The following is a 17,269-nucleotide window of genomic DNA, read 5'->3' on the forward strand; positions in this document are numbered from 1 at the left end:
GTTTATAATGATTGCAACAAATTGTAGACTAATCAAGCACAGCCAATCAGCAGTCTATGTTTTGGGAGAGGCATTTTTAAAGGCATTTCAGTACCCCAAGGATGGATTGTGGTTTGAACCATGGATTCCTGAATTCAGAATGATACTGAATGTAAGTGAACTTGAGCTAAACCTGAATGGTGTGTGAGGTGCTGGAAGTGTGTAACCAACCGATCATCAAGGACCAAGGACAATAAATGTATGTACACAGAAAGTAAACTAGAAAGCTGGTTAGTGGAATCATGGAAAAACCACACTTATAGGTTCAAGGCAAACTATTTAAATACTGAAATGTTGTACTTAATAGTATATCTTCTTTGTATGAAATATAAAACACTCATGGCATCAATAGCTTGGAAAAAAAATCTTTCACTTTGAACTGTAATTTATAACAGATGTGAATTTCATATGTGATCATTTAAACTGATTAGTCCAAACTAGCAACAGCAGAGGAAAACTTGTTGGTAGAGCATGTGTAGGCTGGTTTGCTCAGAGGCGAACTAATGATGTAACAACATGCATTGTGTAATTACAGCCTGACTATGACCATGTCTGTCTGGAGCAATATTAAACACATACACCAAACATTAGCAGATATTCTCCTGCTATTCACAGTAATGTCTAAGAGAGAAAGATTAAGCTGAAAGTCTGTACATCTGTACACACACCTCATGTTCATGTGTAGTCAAATCACGTGTAGTGCCTAGTTTGACACTGTGTGTGTGTGTGTGTGTACATATTCTTAAAGGAACACTACTTAAAAATCATCATGATGCTCCACTGACCTGTAACGAGGAGAAAAGAGCCTCTGTCATTGGTACTCTAGCCTCAGCACTGCATAAACAGCACTATGCACCTTTTGGAGGAGGATAGGAAACTAACCCGTACTGTAATAAAGCTGGGAGAACCAAGAATAAAAAGCCAGAGTCTCACCTAGTGTTCTTTTAAAGAAACACTATGTAGTATTCCTACCCTAAAATTACAGCTTCTAAATGATTGTAATGTTCCACAGAGCTGAAATAGGGATCCTTTGCTGGTTTACTGCACTAAGCAACTTCTGAATCAAGGGGTGGAGGCCTCTAGCAAGAAATGGGTAACGCTTTACAAAAAGAATCTAGCTGCGTATTCCTGGCGTGGACATTATATGACAGAAAGCACAAGCAGGAGAACGAGAAAGAGAGAATGAATGAGCGGCTGTTCAAGAGTTAATACTGCACTGAATTTACACAGTAGAGTGAGCTGAAACAGACATGAGGACACATGTTCGAGCAGTATTTGTTGCCCATTCCCCCCCCCCCCCCCCCCCCATGTGCTGTGGTGCTAGTTAGTGATTATTTTGTTGACAAAAGTATTATAATCAGATTTTGAGAGTCACTGAGCAGTGAGCCAGGGTTTACAGCTGTTAACTTTAGTCGGATTAGCTCACTTTTTCACATTAGACATCAATTTTTGTAATATGTGCTTTTCGCTGGTTGCTGTGTGGATTAAATGACTGAAGTTACACTTTGCATCAGTGGAATCCAAGCTTTCTTGAGGACAGAGAGAAACAGGGAGGGTGTGTGCATGTCGTATTTAAGTGAGGGAGAGTGAGGTGTGTGTGAGACTTAATATCACAACAGTACTGTAAACGTGAATTACACTCAGCAGCAGGTAGGGGGTGCTCAGGAGACAACAACGCTAATTCTTACATTGTATTCCTTTAAGTGGATGAGTAATAAAAGAAGAAAGACAAAGTGTGGATAAGTCTCTCCAGTCTAATTTTGTATTAGGGGGTCTCTATGTTGTTTTTTTTTTTAACCATACTTTTGAATCACATGTATTCATTTAATCATACATCTGGATTGCGAGACAAAAGACAGACAGAGGGAGGAGAGTGGAGTACATTTTACATGACAGTCATGTACACAGTCAGCACACAGGGAGCAACTCCCGCTCGGTTGCTTTGACGGGTTCCAGTCACGTGCAAGAGAGAAGGAACCAGGGAGGGTCCTCAAATACTTGTCCAATCAGAATTAAGCATAAAAGCAGTCCAATTCCAGTCACGCGGAGGAGTGAAGGGAGGCGGACTCGCGCTCTTCCTTCTCCTCCTCATCCATTTTGCGTCCGTGCTTCCGGAAATACTTGTACCTCTGGACGTACAGCTTCACCAGGTTGCTCACCTTCACTGGGTTAATCTCACCCGTCCGACTGTGACATATCTGTAAAGCATCATCAACACGAGTATGATTCTACATTTTAAAACTCTGTGATGAGAGATCATCTGAGGAATCATCTGGGGATTTGGAGACCTCTCTAGTAGAAACGTACATTTGCAAACAATATAACCTCTGAACTCTTGTGACTTTAACTTGTTTTGCCTCTGTTAAAAAAAAAAAAAACTTTTTGCAGAATCTTCTAAAATATAAATGGCTGGATGCAAGCCTAACAGTAAATATTATTATACAATAGCACCACCTGCTCAACTGCCAAAGCCTGTTACCAACCTACCTGGACAAAGTTACCTACCTGGACCAAGTACTCAGCCTTATTATGTTAATTCAGTGCACAGCATGGATGTTATATAACAATAACCATATTTGCAATCCTTAGAACAATTGTGTTTACCATAGAGCCCAACACCAGCCATTCATTTTTAATCATAGCTGAAAGTCATTAGTTACACGATGGCATGACTTTAGCACATATCATACAATTTAATATATATATGAAGAATGACATATTGCTTAAGAAATAAGAATCTTTCTGCTTTTCTTATGTGGTTTGCATTGTCTAAACACAGCAGTGAAGGTCACATGAGAAAATGATTGGTATTAAGTGTAAGCAACAATAAGCTAAAGCTTTAGTCTACACCTTTACAATCATTATTTTAAAATTTATAATTAATTAAATGCCTTATTGATAGATACAGCAATATTTGTATGATTTTGGAAATTTGTAAAAAGGGACAAAAACCAATCTTACAGCCATAAAATTAAAAACCATCTGTCTTCATTTGTCATTTCTGACTATGCATGGTGTATTTTCTCAACAAACAAAACTTGACCCTGTGCCTTTTGAAGAACAAGGCACAGGGGTTTTATTTTATACTTTCTCAATAAAGAACAAACAGAGGATTGCTTGGGCTACACTGACATGGATGAAACATGGAAACTCTGTTTACCTTGTGTACAGCTTTTCTCAGAATGTCCTTGTATTCATCTTTGTTGATGTCTTTGCGCTGGTAGTAGGGTTTGATGGCCAACTTCACTTCCTCTACTGCCCTCTCCTGGGTGTGCAGCTTCTTCAAATACTGAAGGAAAGATTAAAGGTCAGATATGATGAGGAGTGTCAGAAGTCACATTCAGTGAACTGTCAGTTTTGGGCTGATGCTGATATCTGATGTTTGTCATGTACATATTTGCACAAACATTTATAAAATATAGCATCCAGAAATTCTCCTCCTTGTAGAGGCATTTATGGAGGAACACAGCATTTACATAATGGTCTAAGTTGAGTTAAATAATCACAATTCAGAACTGCTTACAATAAATGTCATCCAATAATGGTTTAATCATTTAAATCTACACATCTGTCAAGGTTGGTCATTTATCTATAAAAAAACAAGACTAATTCGAACTTGTGTGCAATCCTTAGGTTTCAGCAAAACAACAATTCTTTTTAAAAGACGTACTGACCTTATCAGGGTCTTTACTCTCATTGTCCCAGACTGACTCATTAGTGCCTCCTGCTGTCACAGTCAGCCCAGTGGGCAGGGGAGGAGGGGGAGTCTGAGCACATCCACCACCCAATGAAAGTCCAGGGTGTAAATGAGAAGGTGGAGTTTTAGTGCAGCCAACCAAAGGCAGCGAGCCGTGGAGAATAAACTGTGCCGGACTAGGAGCTGGAGGAGGAGCATGTGATGGAGGAGGAGGGACTTGAGTAGATGAAGAGGAGGAAGAGGAGGATGAAGGATGCGTCTGCGACTGGCTTTGGTTCGCCTGAGAGAGAATCTGTTTGAAATCATGAGAATTAACATTAGCAAAATTAGCATGAAAGAACCAATTTTTCTTTTATGTGTAATTTAGGTTACAACACTAAAGGCAGCAAAACAAACAGACATTGAAGAGCAAAAAGAAACATGTTTTGAAAGTCCACAGATCTCACCTGACTAGTGGCCTGAATAAACTCCTGGGCTTTGGCTCTGCTGGCAATATTAGCCTCTTCCATCTTAAAGAGGAGAGCTGTCACTGCAAGAAAGGAATTCTGAATTAGGTTTTCATATGTAGCATTTCAAGACTTTTTAATTCTATCAGTGTTGTTTTTACATAGTAATATTTAACACAACACAAGAGTGTACTTTTCTGAGAATACTGTATCTTACAAGCATTGTGCTTCATTATAGTCAGAGCATAAGAGTATATTAGAAGAAATGTGTAGAACTTTATATAAAAATACGAATACAAATCATTTGTTTTTGTTGAGGGAATATTGATTTTAAACAATTAAATGGTATTTTATGTTTTCAAAATGTATGTATTATTAAATCATTCAGATTTAAAAGATACAAATGAGTGGCTGTGTAAAATCAAATGTTTAATGCCTCTAAAAGACTTAAGATTTTGCCAGAGACAATGATTTACAGTAGTTTTCATATAAGGTTTACCCAAAACATATTTCTAAAAACATTATAAAAAGGTATATAAAATTATAAAGCATCATGGTGGCAGCATCCATTAGGTGGCATCCTGTGTCCACTGATGAAGGACTAGAGGATGACCAACACAAACTGTGCAGCAACTGTGAGCTACTCTCACTTTACAAGGTGGACCAACAGGATGGGTGTGCCTGATAGACTGGACAGTGAGTGCACACAGTGCTTAAAATCTCCAGCAGCAGTGCTGTGTCTGATCCACTCTTACCAGCACAACACACACACTACCACTGTGGTGGTCCTGTCCCTTGAAAATCAGGATGATAAGGGGAATAAAGAGTGTAGAGAAACAGACGGACAACACTGTGTAACTGCAGAACTACAAAAGGGATCCTGTAAGGTCAACTGAGCTGAGAAAATGAGTTTAAGGAATGTAGAAACAACGAGATGGTCATAATGTTATGGCTTAATGGTACTTGTTTGGGTGTGTATCACCAGCACTAGACATGAGACGCAACACAAGACATTAGAGATGTCCACTAACAACAAACCAACAAAAGAGCTTTGCTTACATGCTGAGTATTACTTTAAGTCCTTTGTGATAAAACTTGAAAATACGAAGGGCCACAAGTTTGGAAAGTGTATTTTTTTAAGGAAAAAAAAATTACAAAACTGCTGCACACTACTGTAACAAATCAGTTTAAATTGGTATAATTTAAATAAATAAATAAATGAGATTAAACTGATCTGTTAATACATTTTGTGATTTTTTTTACATTTTCATTCAACTGAAGAGCACATTCAGCTGTGCTGCAGTTTAAAAAGCCTTGGACTGAATGTGCATGAACAATAAAAGAATCCTTACATGCCAAAACACCTCCAGCGGTGCAATCTACTCCTGTCTGCAGGCTCCAGGGCAAAGGTGGTGCTGCAGGGGGTGGGGGTGGAGGAGGTGGGGGTTTACTGACAGAAGATGAAGACACAGAAGATGAGGAGGATGAGGAAGGGTCTGCAATGGGTGGAGGAATGGAATGAGAGAGAGATGCAGCAGCTAGGGCAGAAGAAGTGGAACAGGGTGGCGATGACTTCTGCTCATCCAACGGAAGGGGCTTGGAGGCAGATTGGGATATGCAATCCCCTCTTGACTGTGGGGGGCTTGGGGGCGACTTTGATGGCACATGCAGAGAGGACTGGGACTGAGCTGGGCACTCCTCTGAAAGAAATGAGGGTTCTGGTGTCTTACAACTGCTGTCGACCGTCTGAGAGTCTGGAGAAGATTCCCTTGTCTCTCTCGAGGGTGGCAACGACAGTGGAGGAGTGTGGGGTGGCGAGGATGACGGGGGAAGGACACTGGTCGATGAGGAAGAGGAAGATGATGAAGACGACGACGAAGGTGTAGGGGCAGGCAGAGCAGAGGGAGGACTCGATGGTTTAGGACCAACTCCACTCAAAGGCTGAATGTCTGTTGATGCTCCAGCCCACCCTGTGCCCAAAGTGCTACTGTTAGTGCCTTTACTATCAGGCCCGTCAACTGCTAAGGCTTTCTCCCGAGGCTTCTTTCCTGGCCTCCTCCTACGCTTCGCTGTTGAAGATGAAGTGGGCGAGGATGCCGACGATGATGTGGATGTGGTCGAGCTTGGCTTGGCTTTCTTTGATTTAAGTCCTGCTGGGCTGGCTGAAGAAAGTGGTGTAAGTGTAGTGCGTTGTTTGCTTTTCTTGCTGAGATCCTTAACTCTGCCAGGCAGGGAGAGCGGCTCTGAGCAAGGCTTCAGGAACGGAGATCGACTCTCGTTGTCCCGACGGAACACCACAGCTATTGATCCACCCACCACAGAGGGTCCAGCAGACCCACCAACAACCCCACCGGACCCTAAAAGGTCAATGCCCAGTTTGCTAGAGTTTCCTGTGGTGCTGCTGACACCTTCTCTGACCAGCACTGACACTTTAGACTGCAGCTTAGCCTTCCTGCTGCTTGTTCCAAGTTTTTTGGATCTGCCCGAACGTCCTGACTCCTTCTTGCCCCCCTTCTCCTTCCCCACTTTCCGTCTTTTGCCAGTAGATGAGGAACCAGTGGGTGGAAGGGAAGCAGTGTTGCCAGAGGAAGCAGAAAGAGGTGGAGAGAGTGAGGGCAAGAGGTTTTTGCTTTTCGCTTTGGGTCTGTGAGTGGACGATGAAGTGGACGACTCCGACTGGCCTGTTTTTTTGCTGGATCTGGATTTCTTCTTTTCGTGCCGCCGACTGCTTTTGGGAACTGTGGTTTTGGGTTTGGGACTAGGGAGAGGGGGCTCAGGAGGAGGAGGTGGGAGCAGAGGGGAGTCCTCTAGCGAAGGGTAATCAGAGTCCAGTGCCTCTCCATCTAGAGATAGCATGTCAGGCTCTGGCCGATCAGAAAGGCGATCTGATTCATAGCTGTGGTAGCGAGGAGGGCTTAGCGAGGAGGGACGAGACCTGCTCCTGTGATCCTCTTCCACTCTCTCATCATCAGAGCGTCTCCTCCGTTTCCGTTTGCGTTTCCGTGGCTTGTCCGAACTTTGCCCAGGACTACGCTGGTGGTCCTGGCCATGAGCAGGAGAACTGGGGACTGTAGTGGTGGGTGTAGAGGTAACAGTGATGGTACGTTTGATTGCAAAAAGATCTGACCCGTTTAGATCCTGAATAGATGGAGGTACGACAGGCCGTCCATCTCTTCTCCTGTCCCTCTCTCTTTCTCGCTCTCTTTCCTTCTCCCTGTCTCTTCGCTCACTGCTTTCCCTTCTCCTTTTAGCATTACTCCTGTCTCGGCTCCCTGATCTCCTGCTTTCTTCATGATCTCTTTTCCGTCCCTCTTTTCTTCTAGAGTCTCTATCTCTTTCCTGGTCCCTGTCTTCTCTCCTTCTATCCCTATATCGGTCTCTGTCTCTTTCTCTGTCTCGCTCCTTTTCTCTTTCTCTTTCCCTGTCTCTGTCCCGTTCTCGTCCTCGGTGGTGACCATCCGAGTGACTGGACCATGACCTGTGACTGCGTGACTGACGTGACGCATTTTGTGATTGGGAGCGGGATGTAGGTTCGGGAGTGGGGGGTCGTCTGCTCTTTCTCTTGCGACTGTCACTTCTGCTGCTTCTCCTTCTGTCCTTGTCCTTCTCTTTTGCACCCCTTCTGCTCCTCCTATCGCGATCCCTCTCTTTGCTCTCTCCACTACCTCCACCTGATTCACCTTTGCCATCTTTCCTCTTCTTCCGCTTCTCTTTTTCTTCTGCTTTGCCCTCTTTCCGCTTGCGACGGTCCCTCTCCTTTGAGCTTTTTGAAGATTTGCGGCTTCTTGCTTTCTCTGTAGAGTGGAGTTGGGAGGCGGGAGGGGAAGGAGGGGGTAGTGGCAAGGCAGATGACGAAGGAGGTGAAATGGAGGCAGAAGAAGGACAAGATCGAAACCTCTCTTTTCTTCTGCTGGTAAGTTTTCTCCTTAAGTCCCCAGCACCCACTGGGGGTACAGGTTCTCTATCCCATTCTCCTTCAGCTCGAACAGAGACAAAAGCTTCGCCGTCTAGCACACGCAAGATCCTCTCTGGTTTGAGGCCCCCACCCTGGAGAAACGAAGGACTTCCGGAGGAGGGTAGCAGCACTTCTCTCCTCCTTTCAATTTCCCTTTCTCTCCCTCTGTCACCAGCACCCACTATTTCTCCTTCTTCAATCTCAGAGTCATGCTCAGAGTCATCCTGGGTCCTGTCTCTCATACCTTTCCCTCGGTCTCTGTATTTGACCCTGTTCAACTCTGTGGATGCATCCTCATCCTCAGGAGGTGGACCTAGGGTCTCTGTTGAGTCTGGAGGTGGACCTTCTGTGTTAGCAGCTGCCCCCAGCTCAAATTCCTTACTTTCCTTCAACTCACCAGGTGTACTGCTCACTGTACTTCCTTCTTCCTCCATCTCCATCTCTCTCTCCTCCTCTTTTTCTGAGGCTGGAGAGCCAGTGGGTTCAAAGGGGTCATACTTGTCTCCCTCTTCTTCTTCTTCTTCTTCGTCATCCTCCTCCTCATACTGGCCTGTGCCCTGTTCTCCCTCTCCATCTGTGGGGTGAAAGGGGTCATATATCTCCATCTCTGCCTCCTCCCTCTGGTCATCTCCATGCAGAATTGGAGATGAGGAAACATGACGCAATTGATTAAAAGATGATGAGGGAGGCACCAAGAGCGAAGACGGAGCTACAGATGATGAAGTGGACGACACTCCATCTCCTGCTGCTCTGTTGACCCTACCCTCCCCAACGTGGCTATCATCCTCGTCCTCATGATAGCTGGTTTCTCTACCTCTGGGAGAGCAGGAGGAGGGGGAGGAGGAGGGTGAAGAAGGGGCAGAAGAAGGGGAAGAGGGGGATGTGGAAGGAGAAGATGGGAGAGGGCTTTTGGCAGTCTCTGTTTCCCTCTGAGAGGTGCAGAGAGAAGATGACCTGGGCATTTGTGCTGCAGTCCACGTGAGGAAAGGGGCAGGGGGGAAAAGGCAGTCTGTAATGTCCTTCTCTGATCTGGGGGCTGCCAAAGGAAGGACTTGTTGATCAGATGTGTGTCCTAAGAACAAAGCAAAAATGTCATGTCACTGAGATAATTCACTGAATTACCTGAATGCACAAGAAAAACCCTAACAGGATATTTTGCATATATCAAAAATGACCTGTCAGTTTCTAGTTTTAAAAGGCCAGAGTCCAGCACAGTGCTGCAACTTCCCTACACCAACAAACATATAACAACATAATAACATAATAGTGGACTGGAGTGTAGTTGTTCTAAAGGTATAAAAGCAAATATAGGTCCTTGCCTGTCTTTCTGAAGCTGAAATAAGGGGCAACAGGCACACCCAAAGTCAGCAACGATGCTTCCTCTACTCTCACCTCTGCTGCAAGCTCCACATCAATGTCACTTAAACAAGAAAACAGAACTACATGAGCAATCCTCAAGTCACATAAAAGCATCTTGACATTTTGGAAAGACTGAACTGATTAAAAAGATGTCAGTTATAGCTTATTAGCGGAAGGCTGCAACAAACACTGCGTGGTTTTCAAAATGAAAATCAATACTTAATATTTTCTATTCCTACCTGCCGGTAAAATTATATTCAGAGCACTGCTCAGGCATAAGGAATGTAGTGTCAGAGGAAGTAGCAGCAGAAGCCTCCTACACAAGTACCACACAAACACAATGCACAGGGGTCAACTTGGGCCAGTCTCCTATGCTTGATGTATTACAGGCAGATGGTCCAAATTAAGGAGGAGGAACCAAGACAACACACTTCTTTTGACAGACTGATGCTTTGACCATTTTACATTTACCAGCTCACTGGGCTCATCATCTGTGGTCACCCCGTTTCCCTGGTAACAACTTAGGCCAGTCGTCCTTCTGGCAGCCTCAGACTCCTCCTCTTCTTCTTCCACTTCATCTGAATACTGTTCAGTCTGTCACAAGAGACATTGGACAAAAGAGCCTGTCAGAAACTCATTAGGAACATATGGAAAGAGGTCAATAAATCACACTATCTAGCCTGCCCCTAATTCAGATCCACAACCACCAGCTTTGAATGGTATGAGGCCTGCCTGAATCTCAGATTCCCTCTGCACACATCTAGGGATGGTGGAATAAAAATCCATAACACACTAGATACCTCTTTAATTGGGAACTCCATATTTTCATTACATTTGTACAAACATAAATGGTTATGATGTAAACCATGTCACTCAGAGCAGACTGATGTAAACTGCTTTAATACTGAGAGTCAGAATGATGTGCAGAAAGCTATTCTAATGGTTATGAATGGGGTATATCCAGAGCATGTTAGGGCAAAATATAATCCTAAAAATACTTTTTATTTTACATACATCACACACAAATAGTCAGGAGACATTTGTAGGTACGCGTGTGGTTTAGGGCATCTTAAATTAAGACATGGCAAGACATGGTTTTAATCAGAAATCAGGAGTTATAAAGTTTCTAACAATCCATTTCAAATCAGAGCACTCTGAATGACGTCATTAGCATTTCAAATATTTATTTATGAAACTCACTGCAATTCGATGTATCCTCACATGAACACACCTATCAATATTTATATTTCAGCCCTCCACATCACTCCATATCACCAGTCATCTGTACACTTTGATACCCTCCAATGTTTTGTTAAGTGTTAGACTATTATTTTTTGGGGGGGGTATACACATCTTTTATTGTCAGCTGTAGGTCTGTCTGCCTCAATGAATTGTAAAGACTTTCTCCAGTAAAAAAAACAAGGGTTTACATTTTAATATCCATGAACTGTTTATGGAATAGAAGACATATCATAAGAGAAAAAACCATTTCATGCCACAGCTACGTATTTCCACTTTGAGACTGCACTATTCCAAATAGAATCTAAACAGGCAAATTCAGACCACCAGAGTTTCTGACATCATAAACCTAGGAACCAATCCCATCAAACTGAAGGGCAAGTGGTGGGGATGTGCATGGATTTTTTAAACCTAATTTGTAGACTTATTGCTGTTGCAGAATAAAATAAATAAATACATTTTAAAAATAAAATCACATAACTATTCGTCATATGATAACAATCCTGTTTTGAATGCTGACCACAACACTGAAAATGTTGTTTCTCTATGTTGTTTCTGTCTTTCCTATACGATTAAACGGCCACCTCGCCACATTATGGTGCATTATGAAACGCAATTGTCTATTATTCATAAACACCCATTTAAAACAGAAAACAGCACATTTTAAAGGCAATCCGGTATCTTCATTTCAGCCTTTGCTAATGTGAAACAGCCGGTGAGTTTGGCAAACCGAGCTGTTTAAACTATAGCTGCGTAAATACCATTAAGAACATATATTTCGCCTACAAGAAACACACCAGACCTGTTTCATTTGTCTGCAACATTTCAGCGGCTTCAGATGTTCTGTCAATTAAAACTCAGCCACGAACATTGGGGTTAGCTCCCTATTCGCAAGCTCCTTTTCGAATTATCCGTTCCACCTTAAATGTTGCAGCAATAACATTGGGGAGGTTGCGGACAGACCGTTAACGTCTGCGACATTTAAGGTAGAACGAGGAATTCGAAAAAGAATCTGGCGAAAAGGGAGCCAATTTCAGCATCGCCAGAGAATTCTCAACCAAACCGATAAATTTACTCACAATTATTAATCGGTAAAGTGAAATCCAAGGTCGTGACTTCTCGAAGGCTCTTTAAAAGCACTCCAATGTCTTCAGAAAAGTCAAATAAAAGCCTGAAACATTTTCTCTATTAACAACACAATAAGAGGCCCATCCCATCCTAATCCGCCATTTTACTTCTCCCACAGCAAACCAGCCTGTGGGGGCTGACGGGAAATGTAGGCTTTTTGGCCTAATTTTGTAGTTTATTTGTTTCTTTACGCCGACTCGCCATAACATTATGACCAGCTACTTTTTCCTGTATTCACTCCCCATTCTCTGAGCTCCACTGACCATACAGGTACACGTTGTTCTTCTACAATTTCAGACTGTAGTCCATCTGTTGCTCTGCATACTTTATCCCCTTTCATCCTGAATTTCAATGGTCAGGACCACCAAAGACCCCCGGGTGTTGGATCATACCTACACTGCTGTGGCACTGACGTGGTGGCAGATCAGACAAAGCAGTGCTGAGATTTTAAAAACCTCACTGTCGCTGCTGTACTGATTACTGTCCATCAACCCAAAAATTCACTACCCAAATAATACTTATATATATATATATATATATATATTAATTGGTGCTTTTTCACACTCACCTTTTATATCTGCATGTAAATATGTAAAATTTGTGTCTGTTTAACACATTTAAGGGTCTAACAATTTGCTAGATTTTAACTCATTTACCTTTAAGTATAGCTCTGTTCAAAATGACTCCCTACTCCACATTACTCACTATATAGGGAACAGAATTCAGGAAGGTATTGATCTAGGACACAGATCTTGTACACAACATATTGCAATGCATTGTGGGATTGTTCAAGTGCATTAAATATTTCACAAAGTTTTGGACACCTCTACAAAATGGTGAAAGCACGAAATAATGCATTATATAGTAAATAATGCACAGTTATGAACACAACACTTACATTCTTCATTATTCTTCTCTGAGAAGACCCAAACAAATGAATAATTTATTCACTGATGATCCTTAAAAGATTGTTTTTATTGTGTTTATTTGTTACATCTTAGGTTTATGTGTTTTATTGTGATTGAAAATGTTTCTGAATAATATCCTTATGTGCACTGGATAAGTCAGTGACCCAATCCTCTTGTGTTGCTTTATTTCATTTCATTACATCCACACATTAATCTGTTCAGCACAAAAAGGTATTTGTGGTTCTATGTGTTGCAGTAGTTCTCAAGGTCATAGTAGTCACAGTAGAAATGGCAGCATTGCTCTACGATGCCTCTTTTCTTTATTTGGGATGCAGCCGAGGGCCCTTTTTGCACGACCTGTCTGACCTCCTGAGGGAGCAAGGAGCCATCGTTCATCATCAAACCTGGTGAATGAGATACAAAATTAGAGTGAAGCAAAACTGAAACCAAACAGTTTTAAGCTGCCACTGTACAAGACCAATCTGTAATTTTCCCGTAACAAAAGCACCCTTCACCTGTAATGTTTTTAAAACTAAAACATCAGAGAGCTCAGCTAGTGATGAATGATTGATTTGGGATCACAAACCCCAGCTCACAGATGGAGCTGCATCACTTCTGAGAACACAGTTCCAACGTTTCCTAATCCAATGATGGGAGACTTCTTATCATACTACATAGGGTAAGAACATAGGTATGACATAGGTATGGTGACCTCATTGTAATGTGCAGCTGCTCCAGAGGATAACAAATTAATGGGAAGTTTTCTGTGTTGATTATACAGGCTGTGTTTGAATCGAAGGTCAGCAATTGATGCATAGTTCAATACAGGTAGGTTTGAATACTTCTGAGTATATAATGCATCATTGGCATAAAGCTGCCTCATCATTCGGACATTCTTTAAAACTTTGTAAACGTGTTAAACGGTTTCACAAACGCGCACGCACACACACACACACACACACACTTACGGATGTTCTCCTGCCTGATGCGTCTGCCGGGTTGGTAGAAAAGTCCTCTCTCACCGCACACGAACAGCAGCGCCTCCACTAGCTGAATACCGCACAGCCTGCGGTTCCCAAACCCGCCGCAGGGCGGCAGCAAAGCAACACCTACCAGCAGCAGCACAGAGGCGCGCTGCATCCTGCAATACAACACACACTATAGGAAAGGTATTCAAATCCCGACCTGGAAGGACAGTGTCCAACACAGTTTGGTGATCCCCACGCTCAGACACACATTAAATCCAATCGTCTTCCAAATGTTGTCTTGGTCAATTGTATTATGTGACATATGTAAAGCCAAATACCACTTCTTTTCAAACTGCTGCAAACACAGTGTCAGACGGCATCTCCACACACCGCCATCAGTTGGCCAAAATCTATCAGCTAAAAGATGCCTGTATCATATAAACATTTGAGTAATGTCCTTAAATGTAAATATATATCCATATATAAATATAAATTCATATATATCTGTTACAAATGAATTACAGTATTATAGTTCAGTAATGTAAAATAACCTCTAATACTCTTCATTCAATAACTGTTACAATAAAGTGGTCATATTAAATGGGAATGAACATTTGTGAATGAATATGTCGCCGCTGCCCAATTAAAAAACATATATCTCCATTATTTGTAAATCTTTAGCTTACTACATCAGTTGAACACAACAGCTGTGCTTCAAGTCATGTGAAGAAATTATTATGATAATGGGCCAATAGAAATGCTCAAAGATTAATTGGAAAAAAATCATTTTACAATGACCTTACACTGAAAGTTAAAAAGGTTTTTCTCCTTCTCCTGTAAAGTTTTTTGAGTGAGACACGTTTTTAATTGGACAGCGACTGTATGTAATATTAATGTTACTTACTTGTTCCTTTGCTCTGGACCTGGTCACTGTGTCTGGTCTGAATGATGGAATATCTGGGGTCACTATGTCCCCAGACATAGTCTCTCTCTCTCTCTCTCTCTCTCGCTCTCCCTCTCTAATGCATCTAGTGCTGCAGTTATGAGGGTCCATCACTGCTCTGTATCTGAACAACTGCCTGAAATTAATCACCTGCAGTCAGCCTGAGTGATTACCCTTATCAGTGCATCTCTCATGCTTTCTCTCTGTCTCTCTGTCTCTCTCTCTCTCTAATTACCCTTATTAAACTGAATCAAACACTGCAGTCTTCACTTTCATCATCACTCTCCTTCAACCCTGTCTGTCTGTCTCTGTCTCTCTCTCTTTCTCTCTCTCTCTCTCTCTCTCTCTCTCTCTCTCACTTTCTCAATAATAAATATTTTGTTTCTTATAAATTGTCAGCTCAATGTTTGTGTCACACTACATTACATATATATTTACAGAGACAAGCAAGCACACAATTTTTAGTATCAATATATTTGTCATAGTCCTAGCGCTAATCAGACCTAAAACTGAATGCCCTTACACAGGTCCTTGGCGAAGGATGGCCAGTATAATGGCCCATGAGTGACCATACACACAGGGTTATGAAACAGCGAGAGGTGTAGAGATTAGATTAAGAAAACTAAGAACTAAATCTTATGCCAGATTAGACAAAGAGACAGACAGGAGCACACACTGCACACACCACAGCAGCAGGACTACTCACTATTTACTATTCCCATTTTAATTTTCACTCCCCACTGAATATTCCCTGTACACTGTTCACTTTTCATTACTCACTATTCACACTTCAATACAGCGAAAGGTAAGTGAAGTAATAAACCCTATTTTTAAATTCATGTTACTATAGAAGGGTGTGCAACACCTTAAAAGACGTCACAGTTATTGCAGTGTTTTAACAAATAATTATTACATGTACAGTCGAGTGTATAAGTTTGGGTGCATCTTGTCTACCAACATGTTTTGAGGACTTACATTTTAAGGCACAATAACTGTCTAATTTCTGAATTTACCACAATGCCAAAAAATAAAAAGACAACATGTAAAAGTGGCTTGAACAATTGTTATAGCACATTTCTTTTTTTATTTCCTATATATTCAAGTCAGCAATTCAATAAAAATTGTTCTCTGATTTTTACAGTGTTCCCTGTATATGTTTACTCATGTGTTCACTCATATTCACTTAGACAAGCAACAAGACATGTCCCTTACCAAGGGCACCCAAACTTTTGCATGCCAGTGTAGATAAATAAATATGTATACACCTTTCTAGTGGGGTGCAGCACTGGTGTAACCAGAATGAGTCATAAAGCTGCTTATATAATGCTGTCTGCGATATTTAAGCTCCAGCAGATTGTCCATAGTTTAGATTCCTATGTTGTGCCCCCCTCCGCCTCTGTTTACTGTTCTACGGTCAGTCCGTTATCATGTCTGTTAGCATTAATAAACAAGATCCACACTCATAGAAATTAAGATATATTATTCTGATTGATACCAAAGGAGAACAACTTTTTGGTCACTTAAGGACATTTCTATCTTCACAAATGTAATATAAAATCCAATAACTGAGAAGTGTTTTATTTTAAAGCTTTGAAGAGCCTTCATAAAAACATAAAATGGAAGTGTATACCAGTTTAAGGTTTCTTGAAAAATCCTTCATATTTTTGTGGAGGTCTCTTACATTTTAAATGGCTCTTCACAACAGCATATTTCATCAGAATATCAAGCATCGATATCTGCACCGCAGCTAAAGGGTTTAGCACTCTACTCTTCTCAGTTTGGACCAATGTTTGTCAAAACTACAAAACTAAGCTCCAAATTGAACATAGGTGACAGTAAAACAGAACAGGAGCTAAAATAACACAACAAGCACAGCATAACAAATAAATTGTAATAAAAATAACAAAGACACAAAATGTCAGTGTCACTAACTCACCTCCATACTCCATGATATTTAGGCACAGCTCCACTAGGGGGTGCTTTAATGCTCTGTACACAGCAAATTCACCAATGTTAAATCAACACTATTAGTGTAAAAATATAAACTTGTCAACACGCTCAGTATTAATTTAACACTAATAGTGTTGATTTAACACTGGTGAATTTGCTGTGTACAGAGCATTAAAGCACCCCCTAGTGGAGCTGTGCCTAAATATCATGAAGTATGGAGGTGAGTTAGTGAGTAGTGCCTCGTGTTATATGTGAGTGAGTGAGTGAGTGAGTAAGGGAGTGAAGGAGTGAGTGAGTGAGTGAGTGAGTTAGTAAGGGAGTGAAGGAGTGAGTGAGCATGTATGCAAGCAGGTGATTGAATAAGCTAGGGAGCGAGTATGTGAATATGAATGTGAGTGTGTGATTGAGTATGTATGTGTGAGTGAGTAAGAGAGTGAATGAGGGAATGAGCATGGATGTGAGCGCGCGAGTAAGGGAGTACGTTAGTATGAACTTGAGAAAATAAGTGAGAGAGTGAGTGAGTTACAAGCCAGATGCATGAAGTGCTTCACCTCTACACCTTAAAGCTCAGCTGTTTAACGAAACTCGTGCAACAGAATAAATGTGTCTGATGTAGTCTCTCTGAACAGAAAACACC

General features: G+C 41.6%; 2 protein-coding genes across 4 annotated transcripts; both read right to left on the reverse strand.

The window, feature by feature from the left end:
- Window positions 1–1,367: 1,367 nt before the first annotated feature.
- On the reverse strand, window positions 1,368–11,985 carry scaf1 (SR-related CTD-associated factor 1). 3 transcript variants are annotated; one of them, XM_066642941.1, is made up of 8 exons: window positions 11,815–11,985; window positions 9,968–10,090; window positions 9,457–9,557; window positions 5,535–9,209; window positions 4,183–4,265; window positions 3,714–4,028; window positions 3,200–3,328; window positions 1,368–2,237 (listed from the first exon to the last, which is right to left on the reverse strand). In XM_066642941.1, the coding sequence occupies exons 2-8, from the start codon at window positions 9,985–9,987 to the stop codon at window positions 2,079–2,081; spliced, it is 4,482 nt and encodes a 1,493-aa protein (XP_066499038.1). In that variant the 5' UTR covers window positions 9,988–10,090; window positions 11,815–11,985; the 3' UTR covers window positions 1,368–2,078. The 3 variants fall into 3 exon arrangements, with proteins under 3 accessions (XP_066499038.1, XP_066499037.1, XP_066499039.1); XM_066642940.1 differs by lacking the exon at window positions 11,815–11,985 and adding an exon at window positions 9,736–9,812 and having other exon boundaries at window positions 9,968–10,084; XM_066642942.1 differs by lacking the exons at window positions 9,457–9,557; window positions 11,815–11,985 and having other exon boundaries at window positions 1,369–2,237.
- Window positions 11,986–13,014: 1,029 nt separating this feature from the next.
- Window positions 13,015–13,911, reverse strand: LOC136664467 (insulin). The gene is made up of 2 exons (XM_066641648.1): window positions 13,740–13,911; window positions 13,015–13,175 (listed from the first exon to the last, which is right to left on the reverse strand). The coding sequence occupies exons 1-2, from the start codon at window positions 13,909–13,911 to the stop codon at window positions 13,015–13,017; spliced, it is 333 nt and encodes a 110-aa protein (XP_066497745.1).
- Between the last annotated feature and the right edge of the window lie 3,358 nt (window positions 13,912–17,269).

Source organism: Hoplias malabaricus, chromosome 13, assembly GCF_029633855.1.
Source record: "Hoplias malabaricus isolate fHopMal1 chromosome 13, fHopMal1.hap1, whole genome shotgun sequence".
Taxonomy (NCBI): domain Eukaryota; kingdom Metazoa; phylum Chordata; class Actinopteri; order Characiformes; family Erythrinidae; genus Hoplias; species Hoplias malabaricus.

Excerpts from the sequence above, each read along its gene's own strand:
- scaf1 (XM_066642940.1), bottom strand. The coding sequence starts at position 9,773 with ATGCCTGAGCAGTGCTCTGAATATAATTTTACCGGCAG. Across the intron at positions 9,210-9,456 it reads TTTCAGCTTCAGAAAGACAG|GACACACATCTGATCAACAA; the intron begins GCAAGGACCTAT and ends CTTTGTTCTTAG. Across the intron at positions 4,266-5,534 it reads CGCTGGAGGTGTTTTGGCAT|TGACAGCTCTCCTCTTTAAG; the intron begins GTAAGGATTCTT and ends CCTTTCTTGCAG.
- LOC136664467 (XM_066641648.1), bottom strand. The coding sequence starts at position 13,911 with ATGCAGCGCGCCTCTGTGCTGCTGCTGGTAGGTGTTGCTTTGCTGCCG. Across the intron at positions 13,176-13,739 it reads CATCAGGCAGGAGAACATCC|GTTTGATGATGAACGATGGC; the intron begins GTAAGTGTGTGT and ends CTCATTCACCAG.